Source organism: Poecile atricapillus, chromosome Z (assembly GCF_030490865.1).
Source record: "Poecile atricapillus isolate bPoeAtr1 chromosome Z, bPoeAtr1.hap1, whole genome shotgun sequence".
Taxonomy (NCBI): Eukaryota; Metazoa; Chordata; class Aves; order Passeriformes; family Paridae; genus Poecile; species Poecile atricapillus.
In genome coordinates, this window is record NC_081289.1 from 122,963,007 (window position 1) to 122,978,381 (window position 15,375).

At 36.0% G+C, this 15,375-nt stretch overlaps 1 protein-coding gene across 2 annotated transcripts in view; it reads right to left on the reverse strand.

Moving 5' to 3' along the window:
• Positions 1-15,375, reverse strand: part of ARSB (arylsulfatase B) — a 79,317-nt gene that overhangs the window by 41,878 nt on the left and 22,064 nt on the right. For both annotated transcript variants that reach the window (XR_009276188.1, XM_058827333.1), the window contains exon 5: positions 5,888-6,131. Coding sequence is in view for 1 of the 2 variants with exons in the window: in XM_058827333.1 (XP_058683316.1) it covers positions 5,888-6,131 (244 nt within the window). In the remaining variant the exon portion in view is untranslated. The remainder of the gene's footprint in view (positions 1-5,887; positions 6,132-15,375) is intronic.

Below are 15,375 nucleotides of genomic sequence, written 5' to 3' on the forward strand. Positions count from 1 at the left end.
AAAAATAAAGATTATACTTCCATTAATGTAAGTTTTTCATGCAGAAGTTGCCATTATTATTGAATCCATTTTTGTTCTGGGATAGAACAACATTGTTACTACCTTGGATGTGACTGACATGTAATCATGAGATATGTTCCCTGATCCCTGTGGCATCACTGCATTAAGCTCCATAGAGCTACTACATGCTACAGAACTGTTTTTCAGTTTGAGTGTTACTCCAGTAATTCTTGTTGTACAGAGCATGGATGCTCATAACCAGCATATATCACAAAACAATAGCCAAAGAATTTGGCACTGTATGTTGAAAAAATCACCTGCCTCATAGCAAAAGACATGAGAAAAACAGAAACAACATTCTGACAACAACAGATAAGAAATTCATGCCTGTAACAGAGATCCATTTCCCTGGAAGTGCCTCTTCCCTCCTTCCCATTTACAAAACTCCACAGAGTTCAACTGTGATTCACCTTGTAGTTCAACTTCAGATTGGCAGATGTTCTGCAAGGGTGTTTTGCATCAGCAATATAGCCTAGCCAGGAGAGCTACAATAACAAAGCAATAATATTCTCTAGGGAAACCTCCCTTTGTATTTTAGCAACTGCCTGTGCAGCCGTATCTTACAATGCTCTAATTTTAGAATATTTATTTTTAGACTTCAATGTCCTAATACGTCATTCCTCCTCCTAAATATAAGAAACTTTTCATATTGTCTGCTTATTATTCAACCCTGTCGGATGTCAGAATAATTAAGATATGTCTTAATTATTTAATTAAGCAGTTAAAAGCTGCTGTTTTTAGAAACAGTTCTCTATGTAAGAACAGCTTAATGAAAGCATGTGCCCTAACTTCAGAGTTGGTATGAGAATCAGCTAGTTCATTCTTCTGATTTGCAAAGTTCTTAAAACATATGGAAAGCCCTATCATTCCTTAATGAGCACAAACAAAGATCTACATACAATCTTTCCCTTTTGTTGTTGTTAAACAGCCAGAAGGTGTCCTTGGAAAGGAATCCAAGGTTTTTTAGTGTATGTTTGTCTTGCACAAAAACATTCCCAGCGTAACTAAGCAAAATCTGAGCCTTTATAACCTTGTCATATTTCTCTATGTCTTATTTTTAATGTTTTCCTAAAATTACTTTTAATGTTTTCCTAAAATTACAGACATGCTGGAAATAAACACACTCTCAGCTTTAGACTGCTCTTTCTTCTGTGTTAATTTATATCACAACCATGAAATGTTTTTTAAACAGGTGCTTGATTTCTAAAACAAAAATACCCATTCAGTACAGAAGAATTCAAGTTGATCTTACTTCATTTGCTACACCTAATCAGTTATGATATTTCAAGATCATAAAAATATAAAAATGAAACTTGCCCTACAAAATATATAAGTAAAACTCTAAACTCTGTGCTTAATAATAAGCTTTGACAAAATGATAGTTATTTGTACTGTATTTAACCCTGAATCTCTCAGTGCCCATCATACTGCTTCATGTGGTCTACCATTACATTCTTCTGTTAATGCAAAATAAAATACATTCTATGAGCACAGACACTAGATATTCTGTGCTGAAAATCAAGATGTATCAAAAAAAATGTATCAACCAAAGAAAAATCTTTTTGCCAAGTGTCTTTATTTCAATAGAGTAGTAAGCATCTGGAGAACAGATGTTTCTTAAGAATGCAACTGCCTTTTGTGATACTTGCTTGGAAATATGCAGTACAATTTAGACTCCATGACTGGTTGCATTTTAGTATTGTTCTTGCTATTCTCAACTATTTTTGTAAAATGTATCAGTGATATTATCACCGTATTTTCAGAAATAATTTTAATATGTACATGTTTTTTGAACTATGTTATAGTCTTACCCATTATAATCTAACGCAATAGAAAAGGGAAATCTACTATGATTTATTATTTATTTATGAACCTTTATAAATGTTGATACCTGAGACTAGAAACATCTAATAGTTATCAAAAAATGTGTTGACACAGTGATATTATGCTATGTTATTTTCAAAAAGAAGCTAAAGACATCAAAGAGGAAGTCAAAATTTCATTCCAAAGTTACTGAGAGTAAAATTAAAATTATGTAGTACTGGTTTACTTGTATGCAGCAACATAATATTGCACATAAAAACAGTCCAAGATTGGTATAGATGGAGAAAGACTGCTAAAATCTTCATGTGAAGATGTCATGAGCACAAGAGCAGGGAAAGGGCTCTTGTAACAGCCAGCTAATCCAGACTAGCATGTCAGAAAAGCCCCAGCACACTGAGGTAATTTCCACAGGACAGGGACATCTGGAGACAAAACAGGATGGCCCTTGGTGACTCACAGAGGTGGTGCAGGATCAGATGCAGCATCAAAAGGACACAAACAGGCACAACTAGAAACTGCACACCTAAGTTACCAACCTAAGAAGAAGACAGAAGAAGCTTGAAGGATTTCACACCAGGCATCCCTGGACCTCTGCACCACAGCAACAGATGCTGGGCCCCTTATATGCTCACAAACATCATGGTGTGAAGATGCCAGGTGGATTGCTTGAAATCCTCTGCCCCTCTGCCATCCTCGGCAGACTTCCTGGACACACACACCTCCTGGTGAGTAAGACTGCCAGAGTCTGAGTAAGCTATAAGAGTGTGAACAAAACCTGCTCTATTTCAGTTTCCATTTTAAATAAAATCACATTGCTCTTGTATTAAGTCTTTCATTGATACAGTGTTGAAACACTAATGGGTCAGCAGATGGATTTGGAAAGAGCAGACAAGCTTTTGAGTTTAAATCCCTGCCAAGCTTTTAAGTACCATGCAAATTTTTGCCTAAGAGTTCAAACAGTGAGAACACACTGTGCTTCCTCAGTTTTATGCATTGCATGACTGAAACTTAAAGTATAGCTAACCAAAATGAATGAAAGAAAGAAGGCATTTTTGTCTGCAAGATGCTCCTGAACATCATCTTTTCCTGCTATTTCCTGCTATTGCCTCCTAACTGTTAAATGTCTCCTGGTTCTTCAAGCCAGAATTAAGTAGACAAGGTATGAAAGGAACACTTGGCTATATATGTGACTCTCAGTACTTCTTTGTACTACAAGAAATTAATATTAATTGGTGTCATTTTAATGTGAATCCTAATTTGGACTATGAGTCATTTAAAGTCATGACAGAATGTTCATTTTGGTCTAGAATTTATACCCAGCATTTAAAAATTTATGTTGAATTTCTGTGTGTTGTATATATATTCATATTTCTATAGTATATTACATTTATACATAGTTATTTTCAGTAGTATATTTTTATTATAAATTATTATATTAAATTATTATACTTTATATTATTACATACATATCATATTAAGATCCAATCTTTTAATACTGATCATTAATAGACAGATACCACTGAAATAGATTCAATATTTTTTTTGACTTCTGAGAATATCTGCACCATCCCATATATTCTTTTGAATATCTCAGTCAAGGTTCCAAATGTATGATCTTTTTCCTTTTGATTACACACATATGAACCGGCAGGCTCAGGAGTAACATGTCCCCCCCAAAACAAAAAAAAAACACAAGAAGATTACGCATCTATTTACATTAGACTGTACTGGAAGAAAAATAGATGTAACACAGTGATTAATTTTTTTTTTTTTTTTAATGAATTAGAATCTTAGCAAGTTATAATTTCACTCACTATGAGCCATTTGGTCCCAGAAAAACAATAGATTTGAACTTTTCATCAGACAGCACTAAAAGGGCACTATGCCTTCATTGTTTGCTATCCAATATTCAAGTGACCTTTTGAATTATGTTCATGAAATTTAATACACTCATTTATCTTGATTACATGGGAAAATCATGTGAAATTTGACATTTTGGCTGCAAGGTCAACCAAGGAATAGCCTAACAGTTAGAAAACATGACTTGTTACCTGTCCAGACAAAGGCCCTCTCTTTGACACTCCCAAAATACTGCTAGTCACCTGTTCCCTGGCAGTCCCAGTAAACATTGCATTCATTCCCTTTACAAAGACAGAAATGCAAATGTCAGCAGTGTGCTGGCACAGCTGTACCTATCCTTTCCAACAACTCTCCTGCTGAAGTAACCTGATCTGAGAAGATCAATCCATTGCAAAAATACATGGTTGAAACTGAACCTGAAGTAGGCAGGAATTCTAATGGTAGCTGGAAGAGAAGTCTATGGTTTAGGTACATGCAGGATCCTGACGATGCTAAGTTTCCCCACAGGAACACTGACAAGTAAAACATTTTACTTTTTCTGGCTGGATGGGAGTCTCCATTCCTTCCTGGCAGTTAATGATCCCTGGCCTCAATTACACTTGTCGTTATCTTCTTCCACTTGGAAGAGAGCCATACAGTACACGTGGGCACAAGGCCATAAGCTTACTGCAAACTCCAGCTACTACAGAAAACCACTCCTTAGCTCTTCAGAAACACAGGCAGCACTAAGAATGAAACCAGCTTCAAACAGGTAATGCTACAGGTATAGACAAAACAATTCTGAACTCAAGATACAGGGTTTAATTCCAGGGAGGTGTAGCGGGTTGGGTTTGGTTTTGCTTTTTGTTTTTCACTCCAAGATCCATACAGATGGATCCATGGATGGGTACATGGGTTAGCATCTACCTACTCTAACTCTCTATTTGTCATCTCAGTCCCTAACCGAGGCAGCTCATGCTTGTATAGGAATTGCTTTTGACTCTTGCAATTCACAGTCTAGGATACACACAAAAAAAGGAAGGGGACAATGGGTGAAAACAGAGATAATATGGTATAGTCCACCTGCTATAAATACAGAACAAAGGCTACCAAAAGAAACAACTCCTCAACTGAATAGCATGTAGGAAGTAGAATTGTTAGTCCTTTTATTCTGCTTTGGCAGTATTAAATTTTCCATCCTAAATTATTCTTATGTGAATTAAAACTATATTCAAAGACCTACTAAAATAAATATAACTTCTTCGAGTACAGACAACTGCATTTAGCCATATCAATGAATACATTACATGCAGCACATAAAACTAAGAAATATAGGAATTTAAACCAACACAATTTTTGAAAAACCAAAGGTTGGTCACAGAACTTTCAAATTCTGCAGGAACATAGGTTTTAAGGACTTTCTAATCTTTTTTAGTGGAATAAACGAACATTGAAATAACCCAGCTGGAGCTATGCTGCCTCTTTTTCCAATCATCTAAGCATATCTGCATTGTGCTTTTAAGTGTTTCAGCTTACTTGAATCAGTCACAACATCATGACCTTCAGGAACCAGGTCAGGTGTACTTTTGTACTCGATCTCAATGGCTTTTTGAGACACTGGACAGCATGACATGGGTCAATGCTAATGGTTACACTATAAGCCAGCCCGACGAGTCCTGCACCAAACTAACAAACCATCAAAGTGGAATCCATGTTCAGTGAGTTTAATGTCTGCACAGATTTCCCACATGTCCAATTCCAGATGCATACGGCAGAGACACCTGACTGAGCTCTGTAGAGAGCAGGGTTTGGTTCATAAAATTTAAAACTTATACACTGCAGAGCTGTGCAAACTCAGTTAACATACTTCAGGATCACACAATGCTCTTGAAGAAGTATACCATGTTTGTGAGCTGTAGTGTTCATACCGAAAAATTCAAAATACCAGGTTAAAGCTGTATGGAAGCTTTGCATCTGTAAACAGGATTAATTTGCAGCCTGAATAATTCTCTCATAGACAGCACAATTAAATGCATTTATACTTTCCCTTTTTTATGGGAAATGAACAGGTAACATTTTCCTCCCCACTTTAGTTTTGTTTTCTGGGCTGATTAAATTCTTCTCATACCAGAATGATGTCTTGGTGATTTGACATGAAAGTTACCTGATAGTGTTCCAAACATCAAAGCCATCCAAGGGCTTAGTGCCATTGGTATGTCCTCCAGCAAGGTGCACCAGCGTTGGCAGCCAGTCAGAGATATGGATGAGTTCATGACTTTCTACACCTGTTTGTTTCAACAAAGGACTTGCAACAAAGCCTACACCTCTCACTCCTCCTTCCCAGAGGGTCCATTTTCTCCCTCTCAGTGGCCAGTTATTCCCCCCTGCTAAAGTTTGTCCTCCATTATCTGAAAAACAAATAAACAAAAAGAATCCTTAGTAAGAAATAAGCAGAAAAATCCTCCCCGCAACACCTATTAATCCATTTGAAAAAATATTTCACGACACAGGTCTGTCATATGAGTATTTGCATACTGCTCTTAGATAATGTCAAATATTCAGGGCCCAGTAACAAACATATGTTACAAATTACACGAATGAAAAGTTATCACTAGGCACAAATTATACCATACTAAAAGACAGAAAGTTAGAAAGACTGTGCTAAGAACCGCTTCTGACTATGATTCAAAACATCATTAGGTATCCAAAGCTTACAGAACCAAAGACTTCAAAAATTTAGTTTCAATTTATTAAAATCCACAAGAAATGTTTCTATCTATCAGAATACACTGGTTTCCAAAGCAGTATGATACACTTGGAAATGGAAGTGTATTTTAAAATGGAAACCTGTTATTCCAGTCTCAAGACAATACTCGCACACCGAGTTTTAAAAGCAAGGTTTTTTCCAGATTTTTAGGCAGCCATACTGATATATAAGGTAAGACAAACGGTCTAACCTTAGGTTAGAAGGGTTTTCTTCTCCTCAGATAGAATGAGACAGCCCTAATAAAATTAATTGGAACTAGTTAAGATAACTGAAGTGATCCAGATATTTAATTTTTTGTTTGGTGAGAATAACAAATATGATGGTTACAGAAAAAGCTGAATCACCACGGCTACAGAAATATCTATGTGAATTAGAGAGGGCTCATGGAATGCTTTTCTTTCTAACTCTCTCTGACCAACCTTCCACACTTAGGATAAAATCCAGATCCTTGAAGTTAACAATAATGATCCTTTGCATTTATTTTCAGTACTGTTATATAGTTGTTTTTGTTCAAACCTACTGTAATGTTCTCAGAGTAGTCATCGCTAGAAATTCTGTTAAGCATAATTTTCCCATTTTAATGAGGTTAAAATTATTTCAAATAGTAATTGCTGAACTGATATTCAGTATAATTTGACAGGTTTTTATTGCACTTTCTGATTAAAAAACATGAATTTGAGATCAAAACAAGAAGTCCAACACCTTATAAAAGAACTTCCCTGCAACCAGAAGAAAATTGTCTTTCTGGCTGAGAAGAGTTCAAGAAGCATTTGGACAAATTCTTGGGGACATGGTGTGATCCTGGGGGATGGTCCTGTGAAGAGCCAGGAGTTGAACTCAATGGTCCCTTTGGGTCCCTTCCAAGTCCTTTTCAACTCAGCTTATTCTGTGATTCTGTGTTTAATTAGGGATCAGTGTAAACCCTCACATCTTTCTATTGCACATAGGAAACCACTTTTGATCTACAAAGGAATAAACCACGGATATCTGTGAAGACTTTGGAAGGTAGAAGCCTAAGCTAAATGAAGCACTTGGCAAAAATAGAATTATTTCAAAAGAGTTAAATGTCCTGTGGCCCAGCTAGCTTCCCGTTGGGCTGTCCATGTCCCTGCATTTTTTATTAAAAAGAAATTAATCAAGAGTGCTACCATTATTTCTCGCACAACTATGTTAAGCTCTGAGATCTGAGAACTTAAAGCAGTTGCTGGTTACAACAAAAATTAAAAAAAAGCTATGTCAAACCACGACAATCAGTTTCAACAATTCCTAATTCCTTCTACTCATAATGTAAACAGGAATTCCTGTCCAAGATACTCATGGGACAGAGTTTTCAGTAGTTTTTAACCTTTGGTGGCCTTAGAATAAAAGGCATCTTATCCACACTGTATTAGAGCACATTTTGGACATACAGAGGAATCAGAATTTTAATATGTTACATAACACCTTTGTATAACAGACTGCTCACTGTCCATATCAGTTTAATAGCAGCACATGAGGGTTTTTCTAATTCCTGATTATCAGCTACAAAGTAGCAAGGAAATTATTGAAGTAGGTGGTATTTCTGTAGAATAGTGAGAGAGAAATGTGCACTTCTCAGGTTACAGTCAGATCTCTGATACTTTTTTTCCTTGCTTTCTGTAAAAACATTCACATTCTGCCAGTTTCACTACACATTAACTTCTCTGATACAAGGAATCTATCTAACATACTGATAATATATATCCTGAAAAAACTTGTGTCTTGTATCAGCATTCATTCATAGTACACCTAGTTTAAAAGAAAGGGGGAAAAAATCATGTTTTGATAGCTGATCTGATATGCAAATGAAAAAAATCTGACATATGAAACCAGGCTCATCCCCCTCATTTGTCTTCTCATTGTCACATTTCTAGAACATTACTTTTTCCTTCCTCAGGAATTTATGTTCAAGTGGTCCTTCCTGCATAATTTCTTGACTGAGTTATCAATAAAGTGTTAAAGGAGGGAAAAAGGATGGTTTCTGTTTTGATCATTAAGGTTTGTTTCCTTTCTAGGTAGGTAGAATGCAAGTGATGTGTCACTAGCAGCTTGTATGTAAGCAACACCTTCCACACAGTCTGAAATGTTACACTTAAAATTTGTTAAAGAAGAGTTGGTTACATAAGAATGAAAAACCCTAATGGGAGCTGTACGAATAAAATACTAAGTTGGCCATTAAATAATAAAGGGAGAGAAGGAATAAACAAGAAGCCACTGATTGAACATGGAGTATGGACCTGAGAGAAAGTCCACACAAGACTGCCACTGCTGTTTTGGTCCTGGTTTTACCTCCAGGAGTATGTCTGGACAGCAAGAGACAAGATGGGGACTGGCGGTGTATGTGTGTGTTCAGGTACATTTCCTCTAAATCGAGAGCTGTGGATGCATATATTTATGCTAAAAGCTTGCATGGATTCAGAAAGCCACTGAAGAAGTTAAAGTTGAAAAAAAATACGTAATTCCTATACGAAAACACATCACCTCAGTCACAAGAGTTTCATCAGCCACAAACTGCTGAAGATTTGCAGGTTTTCACAAAAGTTTCCTATAAATATGCCTCCAAGAATTGCCACAGTGAGGGGATGCATGGCTAGACAGATCCTTCATCTGTGAAAGCACAACCATTCTCATTTTCTCCCAAATAAGTTTTCCTTACTAACTCCTTATGCTATTTTACCCAAGTATCTCAAATATGGAAAAAATTCCAAAGTCCATGTGGGAACTCACAGTAGTTTAAAACACACACTTAAAATCCACTTAGGTATGAGACAAGTGGAATCATTGTTCCTTCATGTTCTATACTGGCTTCATATCCAATTCTAAATCCATTTCAAAACAATATTTTCAGAACTATGCATCATACATTTTTGTAACTGTTTCTCTCCATGACTTACTCTATCTTATGTCAGAAGACAGTTTCCAGAGCAAAGCTTTTGGAATCAAGCTACCTTCACCTCATGGCCCTGATCTGTAAGACTGCTTAGTATTAAAGTTTCAGCCTTGCTATTTTAGGTGAAAACACAAGCCTCATCCAGACATGATACTTCATTACCTCTTTGCTGGAGACAAACATCAAATACAATTTTCATTAAAAACACTGAAATAGTGTGGAAAATGCAGAGAGCATATGTTTCTTATCGGTAAGAATAATTTTTGCAATTACATCTACATAATTTAGACTACAGCAGTACCCACAACATATTAGGGGTATTAAGAAATCGTAAAACTAACCAGCTCTTGTCCCTAAAGAAAGGACAAAAGAGGACAGAATAAGACTGTATCTAGAAATTATGCCACTTGGCATAAACATTATCTAGCCAATTAATGCAGCTTTGTTTGCTTTTTTGAATGAAAGCATCACACAGTTTTAAAGAGCTTTATTCCTTGCTTGGCTTGGCTTGCTCTGAGAGATGTTTAGCTACCATTACTTCTCACCACATTAATCACATTTATTAGGTATTATTTTAAGGAGGGGGGTGAAATCTGTGGCAACAAAGGAAAATAGAGGGAAGAGACAGTCTCACTAATAAAAGAATTGTCTGAAACAGAATTTGTAGCAAGTGCCACCATCAACAATGAAAAAATGCACAGCACATATATGCTGGGTAAATGACAAGAGAATAAAGGAGAGCAATGGAAGTATCCTGGCTATTTTAAAAGGTAGTTTTCATCAAAGCTGAATCAACACAAGCCTTGATGGAACAAGTTGAAACAACAAAAATATGTTGCAAAGTACCTCCATTCCAAAACAATTTGGGTGAAAATAGGACATATTTTCAAAAATAAGTCACAGAAAATCAAAGAATATAACCTATTCTTAAAATGCAGGTGATTGTCTTTCACACTACTGCGGTTCTTTTATTAAAAATAAAGAAGTGTTATTTAAAAAAATGTACTTAATAAAAACCTTTCAACATAAGAAAAACAGATGCAAATTAAAGCTTGTGTGTCTTGAATATACAATTACAACTTCAAAAATGAAGGTATATGTTCTTCTCACAAACATCTGCTTTTGTAATTAATATTCATTGTCATATACATGAAAAAGTTTAATTTGCTAAATTTGTAATTTTAAACTGTAAGAGATGCTTTGCAGGAGTTTTTAAGGGAATCAATAAATAAAACTAAACAGAGAGGCCCTTCTGTTTCTCCCAAATACTTCTCAAAAGAGTTGCCAGCTGCCAAACATTGTGACTAGTGCAGCATATATATACAGTGATGTGGGATGTATGTAACTAGTGAGCAGTTTAAGACTTCTTTAAAGAAGAGATGGACAATAAAAAATAGCAATAAAACAATTCTGAGAGCAATAATTAATGAAGCATGGATTCAAGTCTTTGGATGGACTTATTTTCTTACAAAATTACCCTGGAACTGAGGCAACAGTCTGCTTTGCACTGTGAAGATAACCATTGGAAATAGATGCTTACAACTGTGGGGAGAGCTTCATTTGGGATTTGTACCTCATTAGACAGTAGCAAACCAAAAAAAAAGTAGAAGTGTTGATTTAAGAACAAACTCTGACAAAAGATCATAAATATCTCTTGCCTGCATGCATCCATTGCCAAGAAAAATCCACAGTAGTTACTGAACTTGGAAGCAATATCAATAGCATTAATAGATTTGTTAAAACTTTAAGCATCAGAGTTTACTTCTCTGAGAAATTCAGTTTAGACAGATCAATGGTCTTGAAAGTTATTTTTAGGAAAAGAAATTAAATGGAAACAAGTACTGTAATACTGTGTAAGGCCAGCTCTCTAATAAAGCAAACTTAATCTCCTCCAGTTGTCCATATTAAAAAAAAAAAAATAAAAATCCATTATTGTCTATGCAGTGGAATGAAAGATTTATTTAAAAAGCTATAAAGAGATTTTTATGTTTTATTTTTTGGATAGTGGGCAAAACTAACAATAAGAGCTTCCAAAGACCACCTAAGTACAGTGTAGGCAACACCCTAGCTTCTCCACCATGTGGACCAAGTGACTTCCTCCTGTGACTTCTACAGCCTTAGCAGCTTTTGATCATAATCCTGCCTCACATTAACGGTTTAGAATAGAGGTACTACTTCCTCTGCAAATAGGCAAGAAATAAGTCTTCATTTAAAAATATTCCTTGCTGGTTTTTTTGGTCAAGTATTAGATAGGGCTTAAGTGTGTTGATTAAAAATGGTAAATAGTACATCAACACTTTTCTGCTATTTTTTTCCCCAGAAGAAACAATGCGTCTTTTGTACAGCTACCTATTTGGCTCCAACAGACCAGGCCTTGTTTCAATTATACTACAGAAAAGTGAATTTTTCTTCCTAACAGAGCATACTTTTTTTGTCTCCCTTGTGACCACTCAGGTTGCTGCATTCTTCTTTCAACCAGAACTGACCTACACCCCACAGTCCCGTTGACGTGCCTAGCAAATTGTTCTAGACAAGCTTTTCCGAGAGGGCTTCCTGGAATTTCTCCAAAGATTCATCCAGGACTGTATTTGGTTCTGTTATTAAGCAGTTTTAACTCCAGCATTTCTCTTCAGTTTGCATTTTCTTAGTTCAAGTAATAAAGAGCTACCTATAAGTCTCCTTACAAAGGAAAAAAAAAGTCACTGACTACTTGAGTCAGACAGTAGGAATACTTCACAAACATACTAACCATTTACACTAACAGTCTTTAACTTCCATTTATTCTCCACCTACCATTCTGCTGACATGACATAAGTATGTTCAAGTTTGTGACACATATTATACAACCTTGATAACAGTACCTGAACTGTAATTTTAAGTATATGTCCTAATAATCGTAATTCTCAAGGTAAATTTAACAACAAGGAGTAGAACAAGGAGTGATATGGAAAATCTTTCTGAAAACAACTTTAGAAAATACAATAGTAATTAATTCATGCCTACTAGAAAAATAACATTCTTAAGGAAAAGAAGTTCTCTTCCAGCACAGCAATCCAATAGAGTATTTCTGAACAGTTTTTCTCTGTATACCTCAGAGCACAACAAATCCTGCATAAATAAATAATAAGTAAGTCACAGAAGACCAAAAGTGCTTGATATCACACACACACTCACACACAAAATTAAACATGTTAAATGTTTTATGTTAATGAGGTTTATAAATTTAAATAATTTTTGGATACCTATATTCATTTTTAAAAATACCTATCCAAAAGTTTAATACATCTGTATGTATATAACTCATATACCCACATAGGAAGAAATAACCAACATTTAGGATTTGATTGATTACAAATCAATAAAAAGAAACAAAACCCAGCAAAATAACAAAAAGCAAGCAAACAAACAAACAAACAAAAAAAAGCAAGAGAAATTAAGTGCAATGAAATGCTGTGTGCCAAGAAAACCTTTGGCTATGAAAACTCTTTTCTATCCTATTCAGAACACAGCCCAAATAAATAATTTGTAATAATAAATCTGCAAGGGCAAAGAAAGAAGAAAACTTTAAGTATCTAGGATTATATAAACACAATTAGATATCATGAATCAATTCAGTATTTGTTTATCATGTACTCATGATAACTTTAACCAACCATTAGAGTCTTTAAAGATCTAGTATAACATTTCTGGCTCCTGGCTACCAACACCCGGGTCTCCTTTTAGCTGAAAACAGTTACAAAACTGTTTTGCCAAATAGTCCTTATGTACCTACAGTACTTGTCAAATCCAGCATTGGCATGTCCCGGCTCTTTTTCCTGTTTTCCACCAGTACTTTTACTCCTAGTCTTTTTTGACTTGATGAATCTCTCTGAAGTTGCAATAGAAAACTCCCATGCTCTTTGATTTCTCTTCGAGGGCCCCTCCAGTAAGCTGATCTAGCACACATCTGTCTGATATGTAAACCATGCCAAGCTCTGTTTGAAAGCCTTGTCTATAGCTGCACAATATTTTTAAAGTGAGTACAGACCAGAAAAAAAAAACAAGTTCCGTTTATTTTATAATGCAGGATATTTCAATATGTTATCAAATTAAAGCATCTTCAAAATAGGGAGAAAAAACCTTTTAAGCTTCTGCTACTCCTGAAACTGAAGGCTGATAACATCCTAAAGCCATCAAATACATGTAACCTAGCATGTAATATACCCATAAAAAGTTTGAAGGGGGAAATGTCATCAATAGTAACTCCCATTTCAGTTTCTGGCTTCTGATTAATACATTAATGGCTTTGTGAAGGTAAGACTGAAACCAAGGTGGTTTCTCTTTGCTAAATGAACAGAATCCCTCCTATATTCTCCTTCATTGCATTTAAAACTGTTGTAACTCAGAAGGATGTTTAGTTTCCAAGTGCATCCCCCATCTCTCCCTACCAAACAGAAGAGATATGTACATATGGTAGACAGCCAATAATGAAATAATAAAAGGACAGGATAGGGCTGACAGATGACCAAAAGTATGCTGGGAAGCACTGAATTTTACACATTAAATTTTCTAAGTGAAGAGACTGTCCAATAGCTGGCAGCACCCAGGCATTTTTATTCAGTAAAAGCATTCAGAAGTTTATTTTGAATACATCTGTGTTTATTCCTCTGCTTCTGGAAGCAGTGTGACTCTCTTAGAACAAGCCTAGTGCTATTATCAAAATAATATTATGGATCTAATTAGGAGGCATATTTATAGAAGCTTTTGGAAGAAAAAAAGCCTGAAGTAGGGCTGCTGTTACTGTGCTTACAGATACTCTTTATAAGCAGTGACCAGCGAAAACTATACCTTCAGATGTAATGGAAGATCTGACCTCAGACCTGCTATGTTTGTATTTTAGGCTGCAAGTTGTAAGGTAAGAAAAGAGGATGCTTATCCCAACTGTGAAGACTTCACATGAAGCAGAGGCACTGAGGTGCACATGGCCCACAAGGAGGCTGATAACCTTAAGGAAGAATTATTTCACTTTTCTCCAGTGTCATTTGAGTGGGATAGAAGAAATGGCTACTTTGACCAAACAACATTTTTGTTTTCTTTTAAAAAGAAAAAAAAAACAAACCCAAAAACCCACTTCCAGGGATACAAAGCTGCCAAAACTTAGAATTAAAATGCAAAGAGCAGAGACCTGGTCTGATATACAGGCATTAAAGCCTCAGGGTTGTTCCCAGAACCCGTATTTTCCATCCTAATGTCCTGTACCCCCTCTTTCTTGGAGTTAATTTGAGAGGAAGCTGTTCTGATTGCCTTCTGTCACTCCTCTGGCACACAATAAACAGAGCAATCTGGAGTTAATTTAAGCAGTTTAGCACATGAGGATACAGCTGGGAAAGGTTTTGGGAGAAAGGCTGGGGAGGAAGAACAGGGCTGCACACAGTCCAACCCAGCCTGTATACAGGAAGGTGGTGCAGATGGGCACCTTCCAACACTGCCTGCAGACAGGGAAAACTGCCCCACGATGAAACTCTCCAATCAGCCCAGGAACAGCAGAAACCTCAGTGCAAAGAATTTAGAAGTCCATTTTTAAAAGCAGGACTGGTAGGGCCACTGCTTCATATAAGGAGTATTACAGCTGATCCTTGGTCATCCAGTAGTAACCCAACCCCTCCTGTGTGTCTACCACTTTTATATTTCACCCTCTATAAGCCAGATGTCTTTTTTTCTTAAGTTTAGACACATGCATTGGTTTTACACCGTGCAAATGATGACTTGATTCCGGCCATTGGACAGATTTACATCTGTTTTTTACATCACTTTTGTTTGAGTTCTTAATCTCTTGGGGCCCTAGCTATACCAAGAATATATTGACTGAGTTCATTACCAGAAAGAAACACATACCTGCTGGCAAAAAAAAAAAAAAAAAAAAGTCTTTAGCTATTACCACAGGGGACATTTTTAAAAAGTGCAGCATACCCATTAGGAGGAAGCATGTGTCCATGAG